Raw genomic sequence first — 22,590 nt, 5'->3', positions numbered from 1 at the left:
GCAAAAGCCCTTCAAAAAATCTGACAGAAGCCCCAGCGTATCCAGCCCTTGTTGCCTTTGAACTGGGAGTTTAGTCACCAACTAAATTAGCATTGTCTGAGTGTGATGCTTTTCATTCTCAGGGCTCTGCAAGAAGGCTCCTGAGTGAGGTGATGCAGGGACTGTGGAGAGATGCTCATTACCAGGGGTCTCCAATTTTCTTTCTTTTTTTTTTTTTTTTTTTTGAGACAGTCTCACTCTGTCAGACAGGCTGGAGTCCGGTGGTGCGATCTTGGCACACTGAAACCTCCGACTCCTGGGTTCAGGTGATTCTCGTGCCTCAGCCTCCCAAGTAGCTGGGATTACAGGCGTGCACCACCATGCCCAGCTAATTTTTGTATTTGTAATAGAGATGGGGTTTCACCATGTTGACCAGGCTGTTCTCAAACTCCTGGCCTCATGTGATCTCCCCACCTCAGCCTCCTAATAAGTGCTGGGATTACAGGCGTGAGCCACTGCACCTGGCTGAGTTATTATTAAGACCAGGATAAGCATTGCCTCTTTCATGGTGTTCCCTGACCCCTTTACCAGCTGAATTGACTCCTCCGCCCTTTTGGCCCTCCTTGGGGTTCCCCCTTCAATACTATCTTAGGACCCATATAACACCTTTTTGTGTGCATTTGTTTGTTTAGGTGTTGTCCCCTGACTTTCCTAGAGCTCCTTGAATACAGATTAGTCTGGATTTTCCGGGTCTTGTCTTGCTCAACATTCTATCCCAATGCCTATGAGTATTTGGTAATGTTTGGTAAATGAGCAAAAGACTGCTTCCTGCAGGGAATGTGTCTTAACAGTGTGCTGGGATGCAGAAATCCCCTAACCGTAAACCCAGGGAACTTGACCTGGGTCATAAGACCAGCCAGTGGCACTGCTTACTTTAAAACATAAACTTCATGGAGAAAATAATGACTTTTTGCAGATCATTAACTTCCTTGATGTAGCTACTGGCCAACTTGTGACCTTGGGGAAAGGTCATGGAGCCTCATCTTTTTCATCTGAATCAGGAGGATGTAGGACTATCTGATCACCAGAGGGAATAGTAGAGGGTTAAAGCTTGGGCCCTGGAGCCAGACTGCTTATATATGAAACCTGGTCTGGCTTCTTGTTGTTTTTCGCAAGTTACCTCACCTCTCAGTACCTCAGGTATCTTTACCTGTAAAATGGGGAACTATAGCACCTACTTCATAGGGTTGTTCTGAGGATTAAATGAATTAAGATATGTAAAGTGGTTAGCACAATAGCTGTTATTATGATTATTTTATAATTTTTTTAGAGACAGGGTCTTACTCTATCATCCAGGCTGAGTGCAATGGTGTGATCATAGCTCACTGCAGCCTCGAACTCCTGGGCACACACGATCCTCTTGTCTCAGCCTCCCAGGTAGCTGGGACTGTAGGCATGGGCCACCACACCCAGTCAATTCTTTTATTTATTTATTTTTTAAAATTTTTTGTAGAGATAGGGTCTCACTATGTTGCCCAGGCTGATCTCAAACTCCTGCACTCAAGCGATCCTCCTGCCTTGGCCCCCACAAAGTGCTGGGATTACAGGCATGCCACCATGCCCAGCCTGTCATTATTAATGTTATCATGAAATTCCCTTTGTGATCTGAAATTTATGATTCTGCTCTGTTTTTGTTTAGTAGAGGGTTTCCCAGACTCCTTCTCTTTCTTGCCTCAGACTGAATTGCCTTTTTGCTGTTAGTCCTCTTTGGAAATCCTTCCCTCTTGCTGACAAGTCACATCCCCCACTGGGCTCCTTTACAGCCCTACCTACCCTTCCTGGGCTGGTTTGGCTGGTGTTGGCAGAAGATTCCTGACCAGTCCGGGCATGGCTCTTGTGGGAGTATCTGAGGAATGTACTGCCCCCTGCAGGCCAAAAGCAGTGACTCCACTGTCCGGACCTGAGAGTTGAAGCTTTCTTTGCTTTGGCCTTACTCCAAGTTCCTGTACCTTGGAGTAAGGTACAGGCCACCTCTCAGGGCCTGTGCTCTTCTGATTTTGGAATACCAAGAATGTGAATAACAGTATCTCAATAGAGCCTTATTGAAGACTTCCTGTGTGCCAGTCCCTAATAACAGAGAAGTATAATGTATTAGGGGTTAAGTGTGCAGGCTCTGGAGGTGGAGTCAGGCTGCTTGTGTTCTAATCCTAGCTTCCACACTTATTAGCTATGAGACCTTGGGCAAGGTGCCTTACTGAGTTTAGGTTTCTCATTTGTAAAAAGAGATATAATAACAGTATTTAAGTCATTGTTATAAAAATTAAATGAGATAATTCATACAAAGCCTGGAGTGATAAGCAGGAAAAATTCTCAGCAGTGGATAAGAATTAGAAACTTTTCATTTTCTCAGCACCTTTGGATTCATTTCTTTACAGTATAGTTTCATTATTTTGTTTGCAGTTGTGTGATTTTCCTAATCACCTCTATCCATATTCAAATGTCAGTACAAAACCAATTTGAAAGTCAAATGTAAATGTTTTTTATTTAACTGATTCAATTCAGCAAACATTTATGGATTGTCTCTTCTGTGCTAGGCACTATGCTGGGGGCTGGGAATAGAACTTGGAGTAAGGTACAGTTTCTGCCCTCAACGCGTTTACAGTTTTGAGGATAAGATGGACATTTAAATATTCTAGGCAGAGGGAATGGTATGAGCTAAAGCACAGAAGTAGGAGCAGGCCAGCCAGCATGACCCCAAACAGGGACATGCAAGCTGCTCTCTGTGGCTAGAAGGTAGTGCACAGAGGCAAAAGAGTGGGAGGGGTGAAAGTGAGGGGAGAGAGGAAGGAGGGCGACATGGTGACAGGTGAGGCCAAAGAGATTCTAGGTCATCCAGAGCTTTAATGCTATGTTAGAAGTTAATTTGAGGGCAATGGAGAGCCGTCGGAGGATTTTTATTAAGGGTATGATATGATCAAATTGTGTTTGAAAAAGGTCATTTTCCCTTCAGCAGAGAGGATGAATTGGAGAGGGCCGGACTGGAGACAGAGATTGGTTAGTGAAGTAATGCAGTAGACCTGTGGAGAAGTGATGAGAACCTGAATCAGGGCAGTAAGAGTGGAGAACAGGCGAGGAGGAAGAGTAAAAGGTAGAGGGAGAATTAAGGAAGTAGATCTATATGACTTGGAATGGCTGAATGAACATAAGGTTGAAAGAGACAGTGGATCCTAAAATGGTGGGTGGGTGCCATTCTGTGACAAAAAATGTTGAGTTAGAGGTGTTTGCAGAATAAGCAGGTGGAGATGTCCAGTAGGGGACTGGATATTTGGTCTCGTGCTCAGTGGGAACCTTTGGCTAGGGACACATAGTTGGGAGTCATCTGCCTGCAGGTAGCTGGACCACAGGAGTGGGCAAGATTACTCAGGGAAGGCAAGTGGAGAAAGAAAAGAGGCCAAGGAGAATGCCCTAGCTGGGGTTCACAGATAATTAAAGATTGGGCAAAGGATTAGCAGCCAGCAGAGGAGATAGAGAGGAGAAGAGACTTAGTAACAGGTGGTGTCTCCAAAAGCAATGCAAGAGAATATTTCAGTAAGAAAGCCAGTGTCAGATGCCACAGAGAGGCCAAGTAATGTCAGGATGGAGAAGGACTGCTGGATTCGACCAAGTCAAAGGACTCTCTGTTTGAGGGACTTCTGCATTATTTCTCATACATAAAGCTGGGTCAGCAGTGCCTTTCTTGGAGAGAGAAAAGGTTAAGGTGAGACTCTTATGAAGGGAAGGATCTCTATTCTGAAAGAAACCTGAATATTGCTCTACTGTAACACAGCCCAGGCTGTTAGGTTTGTTGACATGTTGAGCCAGCCCATTAGATTGTGAGCTGAACTGCATGGATACACACAGTCCCACTACTCAGAAGAGACCACCATTAATAATTTTATTGTAAATTCTTTAAGGCTTTTTTCTTTGCATATAAACAAAAATGTTGTTTATATGTATACACATATGTAGTTTTAAAAATAAACATTGACTCACACTATGTGTGCTCTGAGACCTGCTTTTTTCACTTAACTAAAAAAAGTATCATTTTTCTGGTTACTACATGTAGAGCTATTTTAGTTTAGTGTTTTGTTGGGTTTTTTTTTTTTTTTGAGACAGTCTTGCTCTGTCACCCAGGCTGGAGTGCAGTGGTGTGATCTTGGCTCACTGCAACCTCTGCCTCCGAGGTTCAAGCGATTCTCATGCCTCAGCCTCCTGAGTAGCTGGAATTATAGGCATTCACCACCTTGCCCAGCTAATTTTTGTATTTTTAGTAGAGACAGGGTTTTGCCATGTTGGCCAGGCTGGTCTCCAACTCCTGGCCTCCAAGGTTCCACCCACCTCAGCCTCCCAAAGTGCTGGGGTTACAGACGCTGGCTGCTGCACCCAGCCTATTTTATTTTTTAATGGCTGCAAAGTAGTTATTGTTTAAATGGACTATAATTTATTTAACAAACAAGACCCTTAATGATGAGCTTGTAGGTTGTTCCTAGCTTTTCACTATCACAAACAATACTGGAATGAATATTTCTGTACATGTGTCTTCTTTGTACACTTTGGCAGGTAAAATGTAGGCTAAATTCCCAGGGCTGTTTTCTCCTCATCTCTGTATCCTCAGCACCAGGCATAAGGTAAATGCCCGGTAAAATTGTTTAAATGCGCCGGGCTCGGTGGCTCACACCTGTAATCCCAGTACTTTGGGAGGCCAAGGCGAGTGGACCACCTGAGGTCAGGAGTTCGAGACCAGGCAAAACCCCATCTCTACTAAAAATACAAAAATTAGCCAGGCGTGGTGGCCACTGCACTCCGGCCTGGGTGACAGAGCAAAACTCTGTCTAAAAAAAAAAAAAATGTTTAAATGCTCTGGATCTGGGTCTGCTATCCTGTACTATCTTATTTATCATTTTATTTTTAGCATCTACTACAGTGACCAAGAGCATAAAATCTTGCTTGCTGAAGGAATAATCTCAGGGATAAGGAGAACTCCACCTAGAAAAGGAAAGTATCCAGGGGTGCTTTGTGCTTTTAAGTGATGTGTATTGGAATGCACTTTCCTAAGCATTGCTAGCTAGGAAGCACCTTTAGACATTTCTAATGAGTGCTCTGCATTCCTCCTCCTCTTCCTCCTTGTGATGAGTGTTGATGTACTCCTTTCCCAGGTCCATAGAAAGGCTAGGTACAAATTCTTGATAAATAATTGGTTAGAGGGAGAAGTTAAAGACTCAATATTATTTTACCCTGTCTTCCCTTCAAAGTTTTACTTTTCAACTCCAGGATTCTCTTCATAGAACCTGTAAAGCAGGGACAATTGCTTGTTTAAGCCCTACATGACTAGTGCCCAGCATAGTATCTAGAGCAAACAGGCCTTCAATAAATGTGTGGAGAATAAAGGAATCAAACAATATTGGGCTTTGCAGTTGGCATAATTGGAGAAATTTTCTAAATGTTTTGACCATTTTCTCAAATAAAAATTTTTTTTCTGCTTCCCTTTGTTCAATGATGCCTCTTTCATTATGTATTAAATTCTTATGTACTATAGGCTGTTTCCGACCTTCATTTTTTTAAATTCCCTATCCATTTTCTTTTTTGGTGTTGGTCCATATCATTTTCAATGTTGTTACTTTATAATATGTTCTAATATCTTAGATCTTAGATATGAGGCTAGTTGTGCCTCATAACTTCTCTTTTTCAAAGTAGCATTTTATACTCTTGCTCAGTTATATTTGTGTAGAAGTATTTGGTTGTAGTCTAATAAAAATCGCCTACTGAGATTTTTGGTTGAGATTACATAAAATCTATAAACTAATTTCTTTTTTGTTTCTTTTCTTTTCTTAGGCAGGGTCTTGCTCTGTTGCCCAGGCTGGAGTGCAGTGGCATGATCACAGCTCACTATAGCCTTGAACTTTTGGGTTCAAGCCATCCTCCCATCTCAGCCTCCCAAGTAGCTGAGAGTACAGGCATATGCTACCTCACCTGGCTAATTTTTTAATTTTTTGTAGAGATAGAGACTCATTATGTTGCCCAGGCTGGTCTTGAACTCCTGGGCTCAAGTGATCCTCCCACCTTGGCATCCCAAAGTGTTGAGATTATAGGCATGAGCCACTGCACCCAGCCGACTACTTTCTATATTGGCATTTTTGTGCTGATTTTTCCATCTCATAATAAGGTATATTTTCCCTTTATTCAAATCTTCTGTTATGTATTTTAGTAGGAATGTATGTTATTCTTTATATGAGTCTCTCATTCAACCAACCTGCTCTCCTGATTCCCATCTCCTGCCACTATGCTCACTGCTGGAGATACAAAGATGAGCATCCCCTAAGGTTAGGGGATTTCTTGCATAGCTCTTTCTGCAAGAAGCTCAAGTTGGTGAACAAAAGAGATAACCGATCAAATAATTACAACTAACTCTAGTAATTACCATGATAAACAGAAGCGCAAGGTGCTAAGGAAGCAGAGAGCAGGGGTACTGACCAAGACTAGAGATATTAAGGAAGATTTCCTGGAGGAAGGGACCCTTAAATGAGTCTTAAAGGCCGAATGGAAGTTGGCCAGATAAAAAGAGAAGTTAAGAGTATTTCAGGCAGACAGAATGTTCATTGGGGTGTATGCTCAAAAGTAAAGAGATAAAAAATAAAATGTTTTAGGAGCTGCAAGTAGCTGGAGTATTGGATGACAGTGGATAGTAGCTGGAAATGAAGATAGAAAGTAGGTAGGAGTGTGGCAGATTGTGAAGGGACTTTTATGAAAAGGTAAGAGTGGATATAGCACCAAAGGATTTAAGTGGAGGAGTGAAATGGTCAAATTTATGCTTTAGGAAAAAAGTCCCTAAAAAACAAAACACTAAAAATAAATAAAGGCTATCCTAGCTGCAGTGTGGAAGATGGCATTAAGGGGTACCAAACTTAGCTGGAGAGGTCAATCAGGGTGCCTCCATAGTCAACTGGAGGCAACATGCCCTAAGGCAGGGCAGCAGGGCTAGGGATGGAGGAAAAGGAGGAATTCTGGAGCATTAAGGAAGTGGGCACAGACAGACAGCACAAGTGCTCACACATCCATTCTTGTCCATGCTTTCCAAAGCACTTTATAGTTTTTACTAGTTTAAACAGGATTTGTTCCCCTGTGGTGTTCTGACTGGCTATTGCTGACTTAAGAAAGCTATTGGTTTTTAAAAATATATCTATCTTATATTCAACCCATGGAGCAGGATTAAAAAATTCATTAAAATTAAAAATTAAAAAATATATATGTATCTTGTATTCTTCCATTTTTTTAAACTTTTAGTTTTAAGTGTTCAGTTGACTTCTTTAGCCTTTCTAGGTATTTATTTTTATCTAAGTACTTTGCATATTGATATTTTTGACCCTTCACCTTTTTTCCATTTTTATTATGAAATTCTCAAACATACACAAAAATAAAGAGAATATTATAACTAACTCCCATATGCCCTTCATCTAGATTCAATAACTATTAAGATTTTGTCCCACTTCATCTTTCCATTTTTGCTTTTGTGTTGTTGCTGAGGTATTTTAAAGTAGAATCTCAGACCTTTTGTCATTTCAACTCTACATACTTCAGTATGCATCTCTAAAAAATGTGGATATTTTCTCTTGTAACCACAGTGCCATTGTTATTGTGCTTAACAAAGTTTACAATTATTCCATGGTATAATTTAGTATCTAGTGCATATTCATATTCCTTGTTTATCTCAAAATATCTTTTAACAGTTGGTTTGTTCCAATTGGGATTTGAATCACACATCGCATTTGGTAGTTTGTACTCAAGAGACTCTTTTAATCTATAGCAGTCCCTAACCCTAGCCCCTTTTCAAAAATAAAAACAAACAAAAAACAACAACAAAGAGAAAAATCACTGACTGTGGAAGAAATCATGTCTGTTGTCCTGTAGAATGTCCCACATTCAGAATTTGTCTTGTTTCTTCATACTGTAATTTAATTTATTCCTCTGTCTCTCCTATTTCCTATGAATTGGAAGTTAGCTTTGAATGACTAACTGGATTATTGTTCTTTTTCTTTTGGGGAAGAGGATAAGACTACTTCATAGGTTAAGGGTGCGAGGTACTCCTGTTTCTTCTGTCTGATCGTCCCACTCTTAGGGATGCTAACATCGAACAGTGGGTTTAGATGATGACAGCTCATCCCTCCATTATACGTTTCCCCATCAGACTCATTGAATGAGTTCATCCACTGATGATTGTCTCTGAATGAATTATTTCATCAGGGCTACAAAAAAATGTTCTCATTCTGTCAGTCTTTTCACATTTATTAGCTAAATAATATTCCCATAGTAACTAGGGCTATTTTGTTGTCTTGAAATACAGTATGTACCCCCTTCCCCCAAAAAACTAGATAAATGCTTAATTCATTTTCTTTTATAGTAATTTTTAGTTAAAGAAGTTACCTTTGTTGTTCTTTTTAAGAATCTATTGATTTTGCTTCTAGTTTATGACAATTCATTGGCTAGGCTGCTGGTTCTCCCCCAGTGATTATCTTATTATCTTAGTCCTTGTGAAACGGGTTTCTTTTGCACAAGAGTCTTTACATCCTTGGGTGTGTGAATGACTTTCTCAGTGCCACACGTCAGTCCATCTAGTTCTGCACTTTTCAGAAGAAGATGTAACAACCTTTCCTTTGGTTTTTCTCTTCCTTTTCCAGGTCACACTGTGAACAAGATGCGTAAACACTCAGATTCAGAAGTGGCTTCTCTTGCCAGAGAAATTTACACTGAGTGGAAAACTTTCATTGAAAAACATTCAAATAGACCTTCTATTGAAGTTAGAAGTGATCCCAAAACCGAGTCGTTTAGGAAAAATGCTCAGAAATTACTCTCAGAAGCCTTGGAATTAAAGGTAATGCCCTAAATATATACAACTGTTATGTGCCCATAATAATTAATTTTTAAAAGAAGAAAAATAAAGATAATGTCCTGGTTGGATGTGATTAGTAGGTGCTCTTGGTTAAATGCCTCATAATTTCATAATTAAGATTTCATAATCTTAATGCTGTGGCTTTATTTTAACCAGTTATTCTTTAAGGATTCTGGATTTATAAGCATTCCGGGAGACAGTGTTGTAGGAGGCAGGCTTTTGAACTAGCAAGATCTGGGTTGAAACCCTGACATTCTAGTTGTGACACCTTAGGCAGATACCTTAACATTTTCTGAGACTTGATTTCTTAATCTGTAAAATGAGGATTGTAAGTCCTACCACTTAAGGTATTAAAAAGGTTAAATGAACCATATATGCAAACGAATAGTAGTGCCTGCTGATTAGAAGTTATTTAATGAATGTTGGTTACTTCCCATTTAAAATTCTTTCCCTTCTTGCTGAAGTAAAAATTCTGTGATGGACTGTGTTATGGAATATCAACGGTAAAATAAATAGCTGTCTATTGAAAAGACTCAGATCTCCCATTTTTTGTCAACAGCCATATCTTTAGCTTTAAGGCATAAAATCAATTGGATAGACATGTTCCCTGTCACCTTCATGGCTTACAATTCAGATGATGTTAGTGGTTTGAAGTATACATGCTGGAAGAAGGATTTTTGCTCATTAATAATAATATTCATTGTCATCAAACAACAAATCTTATAAGCCGATTAATACTCTGGAAAATAGGACATATAATATTCATGTTTCTTCCTTATCCCAGGATATCCCAGAGCAACTCTGCTAAAGTATCCTTAAAGAACAATTTAATATTAATAAAATAAGCAATTCAGAAGTCTGATTTAAATGCTAGATCTGTTACTACAGTCTCTAAAAAAAATTTTAGCCTTTCTATCTCAATTATTTATCCATAAAAGAAGGACTTGTGATATAGTACTTACTTTTTTTAAAATAAAGTTTTGGACCTGAAGTGAATTTGCACCAAAGCAGCAGCTGCATTGCCGCAGTTCTGTCTTCACTTTCACCATGTTCCTCTTGGTCAAAAATGCACCAAGTCATCTCCAAGTTTGAAGCATTCAGCAAACAATGGCAAGGCAGAGCCACCGGAAACGTACACCTGATTTTCATGATAAATATGGTAGTGCTGTATTAGCTAGTGGAGCCACTTTCTGTATTGCTATATGGACATATGTAGCAACACAAATCAGAATAGAATGGAACCTGTCCCCTGTTGGCAGAGTCACCCCAAAGGAATGGAGAGATCAGTAATCATTCCAGCTGGTGTAATAATGAATTGTTTAAAAAACAGCTCATAGTTAATGCTAAGTTAAAGCACTGTGTACCCATTAAGATATGGCATTATTGAAGAAATAAAGTACATTTGAAACCTTAAAAAAATAAATAAAGTTTTGGGTTTTTAAATACAAACTTCTAATAGAAAATGAGAAAAATGTATAAAAGGGAAAAAAATGCAACCCAGACATAATCTTGTTAACACATTGGCACATTTCCTTTTTTGGTAAATTATTATGGGTTTTTAAATGAATGTTGGGCAAGTTACGATTATCTGAGATTTATATAGAGTGAATTATATGCCAAATGCTCCATAAGATATTTTTATTATTTAAGTAACATTGCATAAAATTGACGTAATTATTTACATTTGTGTTCTCTTGAATCTTGATCAATTTTAGTTAGTGTCATTTTTTATATCCTTTTCTATATATCTTTATTTTTTCATGTTTATAATTTTTAATGACTATTTGATAGTTCAGTGAATTGCTGTGCTGGAAGTTCACTTAACTTTTCCTAAAGGAAGCTTTAATATGAGTATTAAACCCTTGGAAGAGAGAACAAAGTATGAAAGTTGTAAGTCTGATTTTCCAGAGTATCGATTAGCCAACAAGATTTATTTTAAATAAAGTTTAGTTTTGAAATAAGTCAAAATTATTGCAGAAACATACAGTGTGGGTATATAATATGTAGTTAATGTGGTGGTAAATACCAGTTCCCTGTGGTATCTTTTTAAGTAAATGATAATAACAAAGCTATGCTTGTAAGGATTAATGAGCAGTTTGCCTACCATATTAAACTCCATGATAATTATCCTTTTAGTTTATCCATTAATTATCCTTTAAATGGCACATCAAGTGGTAAGCACTCAAGTGTTATAAAGCAAAGTTAAAAAAGTGATACATTTGTTAGTGCTTTCCAACATAATTGGAAAAAATATCAGATTAAGCATAGCTGAATGGTTTTGTTCCCAAAGAGTAAATTCAAAAAATTAAAAGTATGCATCTTACTGTCATCCTTAGCCAAAAAAAAAAAAAAAAAAAAAAAATCACTCTGCTTTCCTTGCATAAACAGCATTTGATAGCATGTTTATCAGTTTGTTATGTCAGAGAATATAAATACAGGCACTTTTATATAAGGTTAATTCTTAGCACCTATCATCATCTGAGATATTTCCATATTAGAGTAAATCAATGAACCATCTAATTCAGTATCTGGTCTTTGACAGTAACCAATGTTGAATGCATTCAAATCAGACATCAGATCTCCGTAAATGTAGTTAACCAGGCAGCAGTAAAGCATTGGGTTTAAGTTATTGGCCCAGTGACTTAAAAGCCTCTACAATTTGATCCTAGCATGTGTTATTGCAAATACCAAATCTTCTCATTACATTTTTGTAGAAAAAAAAATGTTTCCATGTTGTTTCACTCATATGCTTTAATAGTGAAAGCCATAGATGAAGAATAATAACGCACAGCCTAAAGGTGCATCTCTTTATTACCCTACAGATCTTGCTTTCTAGATTCATGGATTATTTCCTTGTTCTTGGAATAGTGAAATAGATGAATAAAAACTCCATCGTTGAAACCCAGGCTCTATTCCCCTTTACTTTCTCCCTTCCAGATCTTCTTTGTTCTTCCCCATCTTTTAGATCTTTCCTCATATGAACATCCCCTGTGGTGTCATTCTCTTACTTCCCTTTCCTCATTATCCACTCTCCTTTCCTACCTCACGGCCTGTGATCATTTTCCTATTATGTCATTTAAAAAAATGAACCTGATTCTCAAAGTGAGCCTGTATCATTAAGAGTTATGAAACACTGGCTGGTTGGCTCAGTTGGTTGTCAGATGGTGCTAATGAGATCCAGGTCAGGGGTACGTCCCCATATGCGACTGTTAGTTTTTTCTTTGTTTAATGGCTTCAGACTGCACCCCTGGCTTTGACCAGCTCTCTCATGAATGTATTCAAGTGGTCAAAAAGAAGTGTGAGTAGATATGTACAAATTCAATCATGCTATTGGAAAACCCACACAAAGTTTGCTTCCAGTGGCTATTCAATTCAACAGATGTTTAGTAGGGATCTACTCGGTGCTGGGGGAGAAGACAAACATGAATGAGTCGCATTCCCTATCCTAAGAAAGCTTTACTGTCTCCTGGCTGATAACCTATAAATGATTAATTAAAATATGAGGCAGTCTGAAATAATGGTACTAGCAAGTATCAACACATAAAGTACAGAGCAGTTAAATCTGATGGGGGAACCTGGGAATGTTTCGGAGAAGAGATGGCAGTGGAGCCCACCTTTGTAAGAGGCGTAGGATTTTGCTAATTAGAACATACACATAAAATAGAAACATATTTTATCTGCTATATATATGATGTTATTAGAAGAGCAAGAAAGAAGGGTTACACATGGGAAGGAAGGGCATTCATTTAACAAATATTGGTTGAACATTTACTATGTGCCACTAACCTATGCTAGCTAGGCATGCACAGTTTAGAAATGGATATAACATGGTTTCGACTCTAGCAGTCCTTATAGTCTTCTGAGGAAGATAGACAAATAGACAGTTACAAGACAGTGTGGGAAGTTCTGCACTTAAGGTAAACGCATGAAGAAGACCCTGTTCCCATGCCCTGAGAGAGCTTACGCATGTGGCAGTTATCACTAATTGGTTATGGCACCACTTCCCGCTGATGAAGGAGCTCAAGGTGGTCATGTTTTATATCTTCCTCCAGCTATAGCTAGTTCATCCAGAATTAGACAGCTGTATAACACACTTAACTCACAGGCACAAACAAATAAGGATTCTGACTCTCTGTCTCTGGGAAATGTGAACTAGAAGATACCAAGAAAACAACAGTGCAAGTGTTGAACAGAAAGGATATTGGAGGAGTTGTGAGGAAGCAGAGTTGTGAGTAGAGAAAAGATGTGTAGCATAGGAGGAGAGAATAAGGCAGTTAGAATTGGTAGTGAGTAAGGCCCATGGAGAAGAGCAAAAACATGTGAGAAAGAGACCAGGGAGCCCATGAGAGATACAGAGAAAGGATCGATTTCTAAATAAATCCCTAGGTTTCTCCCAGTGTTCCTATCCTCATTCCCATTCATACAAATTATCTCATAGCAAAAGCCCTTTTCTCAAGGACTCGGTGAAACTCTGGTCCTTCCACCCAGAAGGGCTCACCTAAAGCACCAGATTAGGACCCACTGGAAAGGACTCATCAACTTGGGTGGGTTTGAATCACCCAAAGGCACTTACAAGACAGGTATTCTTCACTTTGCAACACAGTTGTTATACATATGGTACATGATGAATCATTTTCTGTTATGATTTTAATGTCATATATTTTTCTCCATTTCTTAATTCTGATTGGTCTTCATTTAACAAAAGGCATGCATGAGAACTGTTAGATGCTTGCCTTCTATTACCACCACACTGCTGGCATAGCACCTGTCATGCTGCCTACCCCCGGGTTCCTACCCACTTCTAGGATGTGAGTTTGTGGTGGGCAGGGTTCACATCCTTTCTGTTCTATCTCTCTAAGAGCAGGCTAGACCCAGAGTAGCAACTCAGTTAACTATTTGCTGAATGAACTATGTGAATTCCAAGATACTCTCAGAGTACTTTTTTTTTTTTAAATACAGGTACTATAATTTGCTGGAGTGGCCATGACTTGTTTTACAAACACATATACCCTTCTTCTTTGATAATGACTCCCCTCAAAAAAAAAAGAAGACTTTCTTGCTAAGTGTATCTCTAACCATCAGTGGAGACTAACCAGCCTCACACTGGGATAAGGAACTTTCTTTCTGGCAAATGCTGCAGGACAAATGCTGGATAGCCAGCTAGCCACCTTTCCAGCTTCCGAAAGTAGTCTGGTGCCAGGCCTGCCTCAGGGGGCTAGTTCAGTGCCCACCCAGGAAGCCTGGAAAAACTTGGAGTCTGGGTTCTAGAGAACCACAGCGCCAAGTCCATTCACTCCAGCACAAGCCTTGGAAATAATCTGTCTGTCATTAGGACCACAGACTTTTGTGAGCACCTTTTGTCGGCCAGACTAAGGCAGATGTCTGGGCCTGGATATTCACTCTCTCTCTCTCTCTCTCTTTCTCTCTGTCTCTTTCAGTCCTGTTCTGCTCTTTGCTTGGTCCTTATATCTGACAAGTTGGTTTTTTCTACTTACTTCGGTCCATCTGTCTCTCATTTTAGGACATTTTATTGAATGTCAGGTGACCCCTTTTTATTTGGGGTGTGTTTTTTCTTTTTTTGAACTTTGCTTTTTGCACAGAAGAACAAACATACATGTACAGCTCAGTGAATTTATCACAAAGCAAACACCTATTTCACCTAGCCAGATCCTACTCATGCTCCAGGTCTCAGATTAAACTTCATTTCCTCTTGAAGCCAGGCACTGCACTCCTGGGTTGGGTTGCTTTGCCATGGCTGTGTTCTCCACAGCACTGGTTCCTCTCCTTTCTCCTGGTGCACAGGATCCTTACAACCCCTGTTCACAGTCTGTCTGTCCCACTGGACTAGGCTGCCCAAGGGCCCAAGGGCTGAGCCTGCCTTAGTCACTGCTTATTGCTCAGCCCAAGCACACAGCCTGGCACATAGTGCTGCATAAATGTTTGAATGAGTGGCTAAGGTAGGGAGAGAAAGGTTAAAGGTAAAAAAGGAAGTGAGAGAGATAAATTTGTCTCCTATTTTCAAGGAATTTTCTACTAGGAGAGACAAACTTAAAATATAGATCATTGGCTGGATGCAGTGGCTCATGCCTGTAATCTCAGCACTTTGGGAGGCCAAGGTGGGAGGATTGCTTGAGGCCAGGAGTTCAAGACCAGTCTGGGCAACATAGCAAGACCCCATCTCTAAATTTTTTTTTTTAATTTTAATTAGCAGGTCATGGTGGTGCATGCCTGTAATAATCCTAGCTCTTGAGAGGCTGAGGCCAGAAGATCACTTGAGCCCATGAGTTTGAGCCTGCAGTAGACTTTGATCACACCACTGCACTCCAGCCTGGGTAACAGAATGAGACAGTATCTGTAAAATAAAAGTATACACTTCATTTATAATATATGATGATAGTGACTAAGGGAAGCTCAGGGCATGGTGGCAGCCTGAAGAGCTTTCAGTCCTTTGCACTGGGGTCTTTTTGTTTGGTTGTTTTTGCCTCGGCTTTGACGTACAAAGAGGAGTGTTTTCCGTAGGGAAAGGTGTGCCTTGCTAAGGGAACATGTGCTGGTGCAGAGGCACAGAGGTGTGTGAAAGCGGCCAAGAGTGGAGTGCTCAGGGCCGGCTGTGGTCAGGATTGGGGAGGGGAATAGCTGGAGATGGGCCTGGAAAGGAGGGTAGGGCTGGGGGGTCTCGGATCAGCATCCCAACCTACCCTGGATTCAGACCGTGTAGACAAAGTTCCAGATCTCTCCTGCTTTGATTAGGTCTGGGACCTCAAGATGGCTTGGGCCTGAGCCAGACCACCCCAGAATTGCTACAGGTCCCTCCCCTAGACCTGCTCTGCTTAATGGAAACTGCAGGCGTCTCTCCAATCTCAACCATTCTCTCGGAATGTTGAAGGGGCCATTAGTATGGTGAAAGGGAAGAAACGTGAACTTTGGAGTCGAGGGGTCCAGGTCACAGTCCCAGCTCTGTCTCTTAGTAATTGTAAGACCCTGAACCTTTGCCTTTGAACCTATTTCCTTATCTGTAAAATGTGATAATAGGAGTTATGAGCATTAAATGTGAAAAGTGATTTTTGAACTGTACTGTACACATATTAGGATCTAGACCCCATGTCTCTAAAATGCCTTAAGGAGTTAAAAGGCAGTCTAAAAACAAAACAAAAAAAATATGTGAACCGTTATACTGATTTATTATTCTTGGTCTTCGTTTCCTGGTTGGTAAAGTACAGGGCCCAGTACCCGTTGCTTAGTTCAGGCCAGTTTCCTGTTATAATGGCAAATATTACCACCCGGCAGGGGTTGTGAATGAGGTCCCTGTCACAAAGCACATGGCCTTGTTCCTTAATTGCCAGGGTGGAATTAATTTGCTCTTCCTGTTTCTCTTGTGACAGGAAGTAGATGTCCTTGAATTTCAGTTGATTAATGGAGGCCTCTGAGCAGAGTGCTCCAGCCTCTCTTGCTTTTAATCCTTATGCAATGTAAGGCTCTAATTTGATAATTTTGCTGTTTTTTAGATGGATCACCTACTGGTTGAAAATATTGAGCGGGAAACGTTTCATCTCTGCTCCCGCCTCATTAATGGGCCGTACCGGCGGACGGTGAGAGCCCTGGTCTTCACATTAAAGCACCGAGCTGAAATCCGGGCTCAGGTGAAGAGCGGCTCGCTGCCAGTTGGCACGTTTGTACAGACCCACAAAAAGTGACCTGAGGACGGTTCCAGCCCTGGGCCAGGCAGAGAGGAAAATGGGCCTGTCTCTGCCGTTCAAAGACGCTTTTGAGTTTGGGTGATGGCTGATGCTGGCTGTGCTAGATTTTCCCATGGTGCCGTTCCTTTGCAGACAGAGGATTCGGAGAGCCCTAGGAGACAGGCCTGCAGGAATGTGCTTCATTAGCTGGAGTGCGCTGGTGCTGCCTAACAGAACGCACACTGGCTGTCACTAGGAAGCGCCATACGGTTGCTATCACCCAACATGGTGAAAGGGTGATGGATTTCACTGTGAGTATGCCAAGGACACCTCTAAACTTCCCCCATGTCAGGCAGATGAAGTTACTACTTTATTTCACCACCCTGCAGGTAACTGAAACTCAATTACCGCTGCCGCTCACTCGGTTCCATCCCCCTGAGTTTAGATAGCTCTGGTGCCTCTCAGAACTCCCCTGTCTGTTCTCTTTGCTCTACCCCAGGGGTGAGCCTGCCAGAGCCAGCCGACTACCCCTTCTTCCCAGAGCTCACTTATCTGAACGTTTCAGCTCTCCCTGGAAGACCTTCTGCGTTGGTCTCCAGAGCCCCCATGCTGAGGCTACTAATGAGGAACTGGCCCGAAGCCTCCCACACCTCGGGGTTTATTTGAATACGCTGGTGCTCTCAGTTTAGGGCTCTGTAGAAGATACATAATGAAATTTCTCTTGAAATGAATTACTGCAGTAGAAAAAAGTACATACATATATATGTTAAAATGAAATGTCTCTACACAGGCCTGTTTTAACAATTATGTAAATAATACTTGTTTTTTAAAAGTAATAATAAGCTGGGAATTTTTTTTTCTAAAACAAAAGGTGGAGTTTGTTCTCTGAAAAGTGTTTTGGGCTGAGAAAGGGTACAGTTGGTGAAATTTAAAAATGATGGAACAAGAATTTGAGGAATGTAGAAGACTCAAGGAAGTGGGGATTAGATTAGAGGAGACTGGAGCACGTTTGTAATCTGAAAGGAAGGAGCTGGTAGAAAGGGAGAGATTTTAAATTAAAAAAAAAAAGAAGATGAGTTGAAAAACAAGGAGAGAAGGGACAGGACTGACATTATTGCCTAACTTCTAAATGCTAGGCACTTTTCCTAAGACAGTTTATTAACATTTACGTGGATCAAAAACAAGGGGAGAAGGGACGGGACTAACATTATTGCCTACCTTCTAAATGCTAGGCACTTTTCCTAAGACAGTTTATTAACCTTTACCTGGATCTGTATATAGTTTTGTAAAAATATTGCTTACTTCTCTTCACCCATTATATTAAGTAGGTATTGTTGTTTTCATTTTTTAGATTTATTTGTTTATTTAGCAACCATTTCCTGAGCATCCATTCTGTGGGGTAGGTGTATACTGAGCAGTAGTTACAAATGGGAGCCTGAGGCTCACTGAGCAGAAACATCACCTTCAATTTCCCACTGCTAGTAACTATTGGAGCTACAATAATAATAATCGAGCATTTACCCTGGGCCCAGCACTGTGGTAACCATTTTACAAAAAGAAAATACCCAGTTAAACATGATAAAAGTGAGGCTCAGAAAGTGTATAGTGACTTACTCAAGGTCACGCAGATAGTGAATGACAGAGCTAAGATTCAAAATCCAGGTCTATTTGACTGTATATGGTTCCCTTGGATGATTTCATCCACTCTCATGTTTTCAAGCATCTTTTACATGCTGATGACATTCCAGTTTGTATCTTCAGCCCAGACCTGTCACCTGACATTCAGATGATATTTCCTAGATGCCCCATAGACATCTCAGATATAACATGTCTTCTCTCCATTGGCAGTACCAGCAAGCCAGACACTCCAGCTAGGAACTCAAGGGGTCAGCCTAGACCCCACATCTCCCACCCTCAGCCAACCAAGTCCTGGTGGTTTGATTAGGTTGGTGCAAAAGTAATTGTGGTTTTTGCCATTACTTCTAATGTATTACTTCTTTGCATTTGCTGTTCCAGTTGCAATGCTCTTTCCCCAGACATCTGCATGTTCTTGTCCTCACTTGCTTTAGGTCTCTCTTTCCCTTATCAAAAAGGCCTTTGCTGACTACCCTAAATACAATAGCACTCCCTCCCAACTATTCTTTAATGCTGTACCTAGCTTTATTTTTCTTCAGAATATTTATTACTCCTTAACATAGTTATTTCTTTATTGTCTATCTCCCCACTCCCAGAATGTAAGCTTCATGAAAGCAGAGTCTTTGTTCTGTTCCCTGCTATATCTCCAGCGTCTGGAACAGAGCCTGGGACAAGCTAGGTCTCCATAACTATTTATTGGATAGTTGAGTGACTGGTTGTGGATGTACAGGATAAGCATCTAATTCAATCAGGGGGTGCTTCCTGGAGGAGCTGATACCTGTATTCATTCTTAAAGGGCAGGAGTTTGGATAGGGGAATGTTAGTTAGTATAATGAAAATTTCAAAATTAAAGGGCAGGAGTAATTAATTGGGTGGTTGAGATGCATGCCTGGCAGAGCAAGCAGAGTATGGAAAAACCCAGAAGTGGAGATATCTGGAAGGTGATTGGTATGGCTGGAGTAGAGGACACTGACAGGAGAGTAGCTGGAGATGAGGCAGGAGAGGAAGGCAAGGACCAGGACCAGGTTTGAAGGGTCTTGAGTATCAGGTGAAGGCGGTAGACTGATTTGAAGCAGGAACTGGTCACTTTTGTGTTAATAGGCTATGTGGAAGAGAAGCTGGGGTAGGGAGACTAGAATTAGCAAGCTTCATGTTTACAGAACCAAAGAGTTCTGCTAACTTAGGAACCCAGAGTAAGTTGAAAACAAATTGCTCTCTGGCTGAAAGCCTTCAGTGGTGGTAGTTGGAAAGTAGAATGATTGCAGAGATGTGCTTTGGAGATTTGGAAAGCAGGCTGTGTTATTTGTGGCTGTTTTCTCCTTGATGCATGTGCAGAATTTCCATGAACGCTAATGGAGCTATTCTGAGCATTTGCTGAAGGGAAGGAAGCTTGCAGACATCCCTCCCAATCTTGCCCACACACTGAGAAGTAACTCGGAGCTACAGTCTGTTAAAAATGAAAAGGTTGAGGCCGGGTGCATTGGTTCATGCCCATAATCCCAGCGCTTTGGGAGGTCGAGGCAGGCAGATCACCTGAGGTCAGGAGTTTGAAACCAGCCTGGCCAACATGGTGAAACCATGTCTCTACTAAAAATACAAAAATTAGCCAGATGTGGTGGCAGGCGCCTGTGATCCCAGCTACTTGGAAGGCTGAGGCATGAGAATCGCTTGAACCTGGGAGACGGAGGCTGCAGTAAGCCAGGATTGCGCCACTGCACTCCAGGCTGGGCAACAGAGTGAGACTCTGCCTCAAAAAAAAAAAAAAAGAAAGAAAAAGAAAAAGTTGCCCCTGAAATGGGGTGAGTTACCTGTAAGTCAGGGTGTGAATATGTCTTATAAGCAAGTTCAGTTGCTAGGGGAAATGTGGGAAAGTAAATACCATTTGTGTCTGCTCTAATAGCTTATTGATGCTTTTCTTGTAGTGGTTAATTTGGAGGTCCTGGTTGGGCATGGTAGCTCACGCCTGTAATCCCAGCACTTTGGGAGGCTGAGGCAGGCAGATCACTTGAGGTCAGGAGTTTGAGACCAACCTGGCCAACATGGTGAAACCTTGCCTGTACTAAAAATACAAAAATTAGCCAGATGTGGTGGCAGGCACCTGTAATCCCAGCGCTCGATAAGCTGAGGCAGGAGAATTACTTGAACCCGGGAGGCGGAGGTTGCAGTGAGCTGAGATGGCGCCATTGCACTCCAGCCTGGGTGACAGAGCAAGACTCAGTCTCAAAGATAAAATAAAATAAAAATAAATAAATAAAAATTGGAGGTCTTGGTCCTTTGTGTAGGGACTTAGTCTCTGTATTTTCATTCATTCATTCAACAAACAAATATTGCCCATCTTCTGTGTGCCAAGGACTAGACTGGCACTGGGGACACAGCAATAAAGGAGAGATAATTTCCTCTGAGTCTGGTGAGGCAGATAGACACATAACTAAATAAATAGAGTATAGCATATTGGGTGATAACTATAGACATAAAAATATTGAGAAGATGGGGAAAGGAATGAATAACACCACTCAGAGGAAGAATCTTCACAGAGGAGTTCATGTTTGAACCAAAGCCAGAAGGATAGGTAGGAGTTCTTAGCAGAGGGCTCAGTCTATGTGAAAGCACAGAAGCATGAGGTGTATGGCTAGTTTCAGTAAAGGCAAATAACATGAGGTGGTTGAAGCATAAGGTTCTTAGGAATGGTAGTGAGACATTGGGCAAAAAAAGTAACCAAGGCCTTGGAGGCCTTATCAACGAGTTTGGACTTTGGCCTTCAGATAATGGGATACCATGAGAAGTTTTTGAGGAGGCGAGGGACCTAATCAGATGTGTGTTTTAGAGAGATTAAAAAAACAAAAACAAAAACATATTTTAAGAACATTTTAAACATTCAAAAGAAACCCAACAATTTAAGGCAAAGGAAAGAAACACTTGAGATTCAGTAAATTAGAAGGGGTTTTTTTTTTTTTTGACAAATGAAGTTTAAAGTTGCCCAAACAGATATCATTAGAGAATCCCAGGTTTGAAAAATGGCAGGAGACCCAGATAATGCATTTACTGTGTTCTGTGGTGAAGGAACAGGCAGCTGGCCTTTTTCATTTATAGAATATCAGGTTCTTAAACTTGTGCCTGTCAACCTTGGTTGTCTTTTGCTGTAGCCTCAGGCCTCAGAACCTTACTCTGAGATAGGTAATGTGTTTTGAATGTGTTTATCACAGCCAGATGGGGCAAAGGCTCAGTTGGTTACTGCCCATTATTGCAAGGGAAGGGAGTCCATCCAGAAAACAGAGCTTTGGGAGTTTCAGTTAGTTGGGTGACACTACCCTGGTATCAAAGGAAAGATAGTTTGATTGGATGACATTGTATTTTCTTTAAATCAATCAAAATGATACAATTACTGTCAGGGATGGACTTACTCATAACGTGGGGAGGTTGGTTTCAAGATCCAAGAAGATCAAGACATCCAATCAAATGCTGTTTTTTAATGTTGATAAAATCATTCTTTCAATACATATTTGTTGAGTTCTTACGTGTCAGGTATTAGGGTCACAGGGATAGAGAAGACATAATCTTTGGCCTCAAGAAGCTTACAGTCTAGTGAAGGAGAAGACAATAAACAGACAATTTTTACTATTTATTTTTATTTTGGGAGGGGGTCAGGGTCTCACTCTGTCGCCCAGGGTGCAGTACAGTGGTGCAATTACAGCTCACTGCAGCTTTGACCTCCCAGGTTCAAGCAAGCCTCCTACCTCAAGCCTCCCAAGTGTCTGAGACTATAGGTGTGTGCCACCATACCTGGCTGATTTTTTATTAGCCAGGTTGTCACCATGTTGACCAGGCTTGTCTTGGACTCCTGGCCTCAAGTGAGCCTCCTGCCTTGGCCTCCCAAAGCGTTGGGATTACAGGCATGAGTCACTGTGCCTTGCCCAGACCGTTTTTGAAAACACAAATGGGCAGGGTGCGGTGAGATTTTTAGGGGTCAGTGGTCTGTGATGTGGCAAGGACATTCTCTTGAAAGTAAAAGATAATTATTGCATCTCACTCCAACCATTAAGAAGGAAGCACAATGCCTGGCAGCCCTCTTTAGGTTTTGGAGACAGCATATCCCACACCTAGGAATATGCTCCATCCATGTACTGGATGACACAGAAAGTTGTCAGTTTTGATTGAGGCCCAGAGCAGGAAAGGGCTCAGCAGAAGCTCCAGGCTACAATACAAGTGGCCATGCGGTGTGGGACAGATGAGCTGGCAGAGCCCAGAGTACCTGAGGTATCTGTGGTGGGAACAGATGCCTGTGAAGTTTATGACAAGACCCTACAGGAGAATCACAATGTAGACACCTGGGGTTCTGGAGCGGGGCCATGCCATCTGTAGCCAAGAACTGTATACTTC

General features: G+C 41.0%; 1 protein-coding gene and 1 pseudogene across 4 annotated transcripts in view; both read left to right on the top strand.

Moving 5' to 3' along the window:
* Positions 1 to 22,590, top strand: part of TCEANC2 (transcription elongation factor A N-terminal and central domain containing 2) — a 55,024-nt gene that overhangs the window by 26,208 nt on the left and 6,226 nt on the right. For all 4 annotated transcript variants that reach the window (XM_063718741.1, XM_063718727.1, XM_063718735.1 and 1 more), the window contains exons 4-5: positions 8,691 to 8,884; positions 16,408 to 16,889. In XM_063718741.1, the coding sequence (XP_063574811.1) occupies positions 8,691 to 8,884; positions 16,408 to 16,596 (383 nt within the window). In that variant the 3' untranslated portion in view covers positions 16,597 to 16,889. The remainder of the gene's footprint in view (positions 1 to 8,690; positions 8,885 to 16,407; positions 16,890 to 22,590) is intronic.
* LOC100432815 (cytochrome c oxidase subunit 7B, mitochondrial-like) lies at positions 9,866 to 10,329 on the top strand (annotated as a pseudogene).

The sequence above is a fragment of the Pongo abelii genome, chromosome 1, assembly GCF_028885655.2.
Source record: "Pongo abelii isolate AG06213 chromosome 1, NHGRI_mPonAbe1-v2.0_pri, whole genome shotgun sequence".
NCBI classification, from domain to species: Eukaryota; Metazoa; Chordata; class Mammalia; order Primates; family Hominidae; genus Pongo; species Pongo abelii.
The sequence above is the reverse complement of the archived record's forward strand: the minus strand, read 5'-3'. Positions and strand labels throughout refer to the sequence as shown.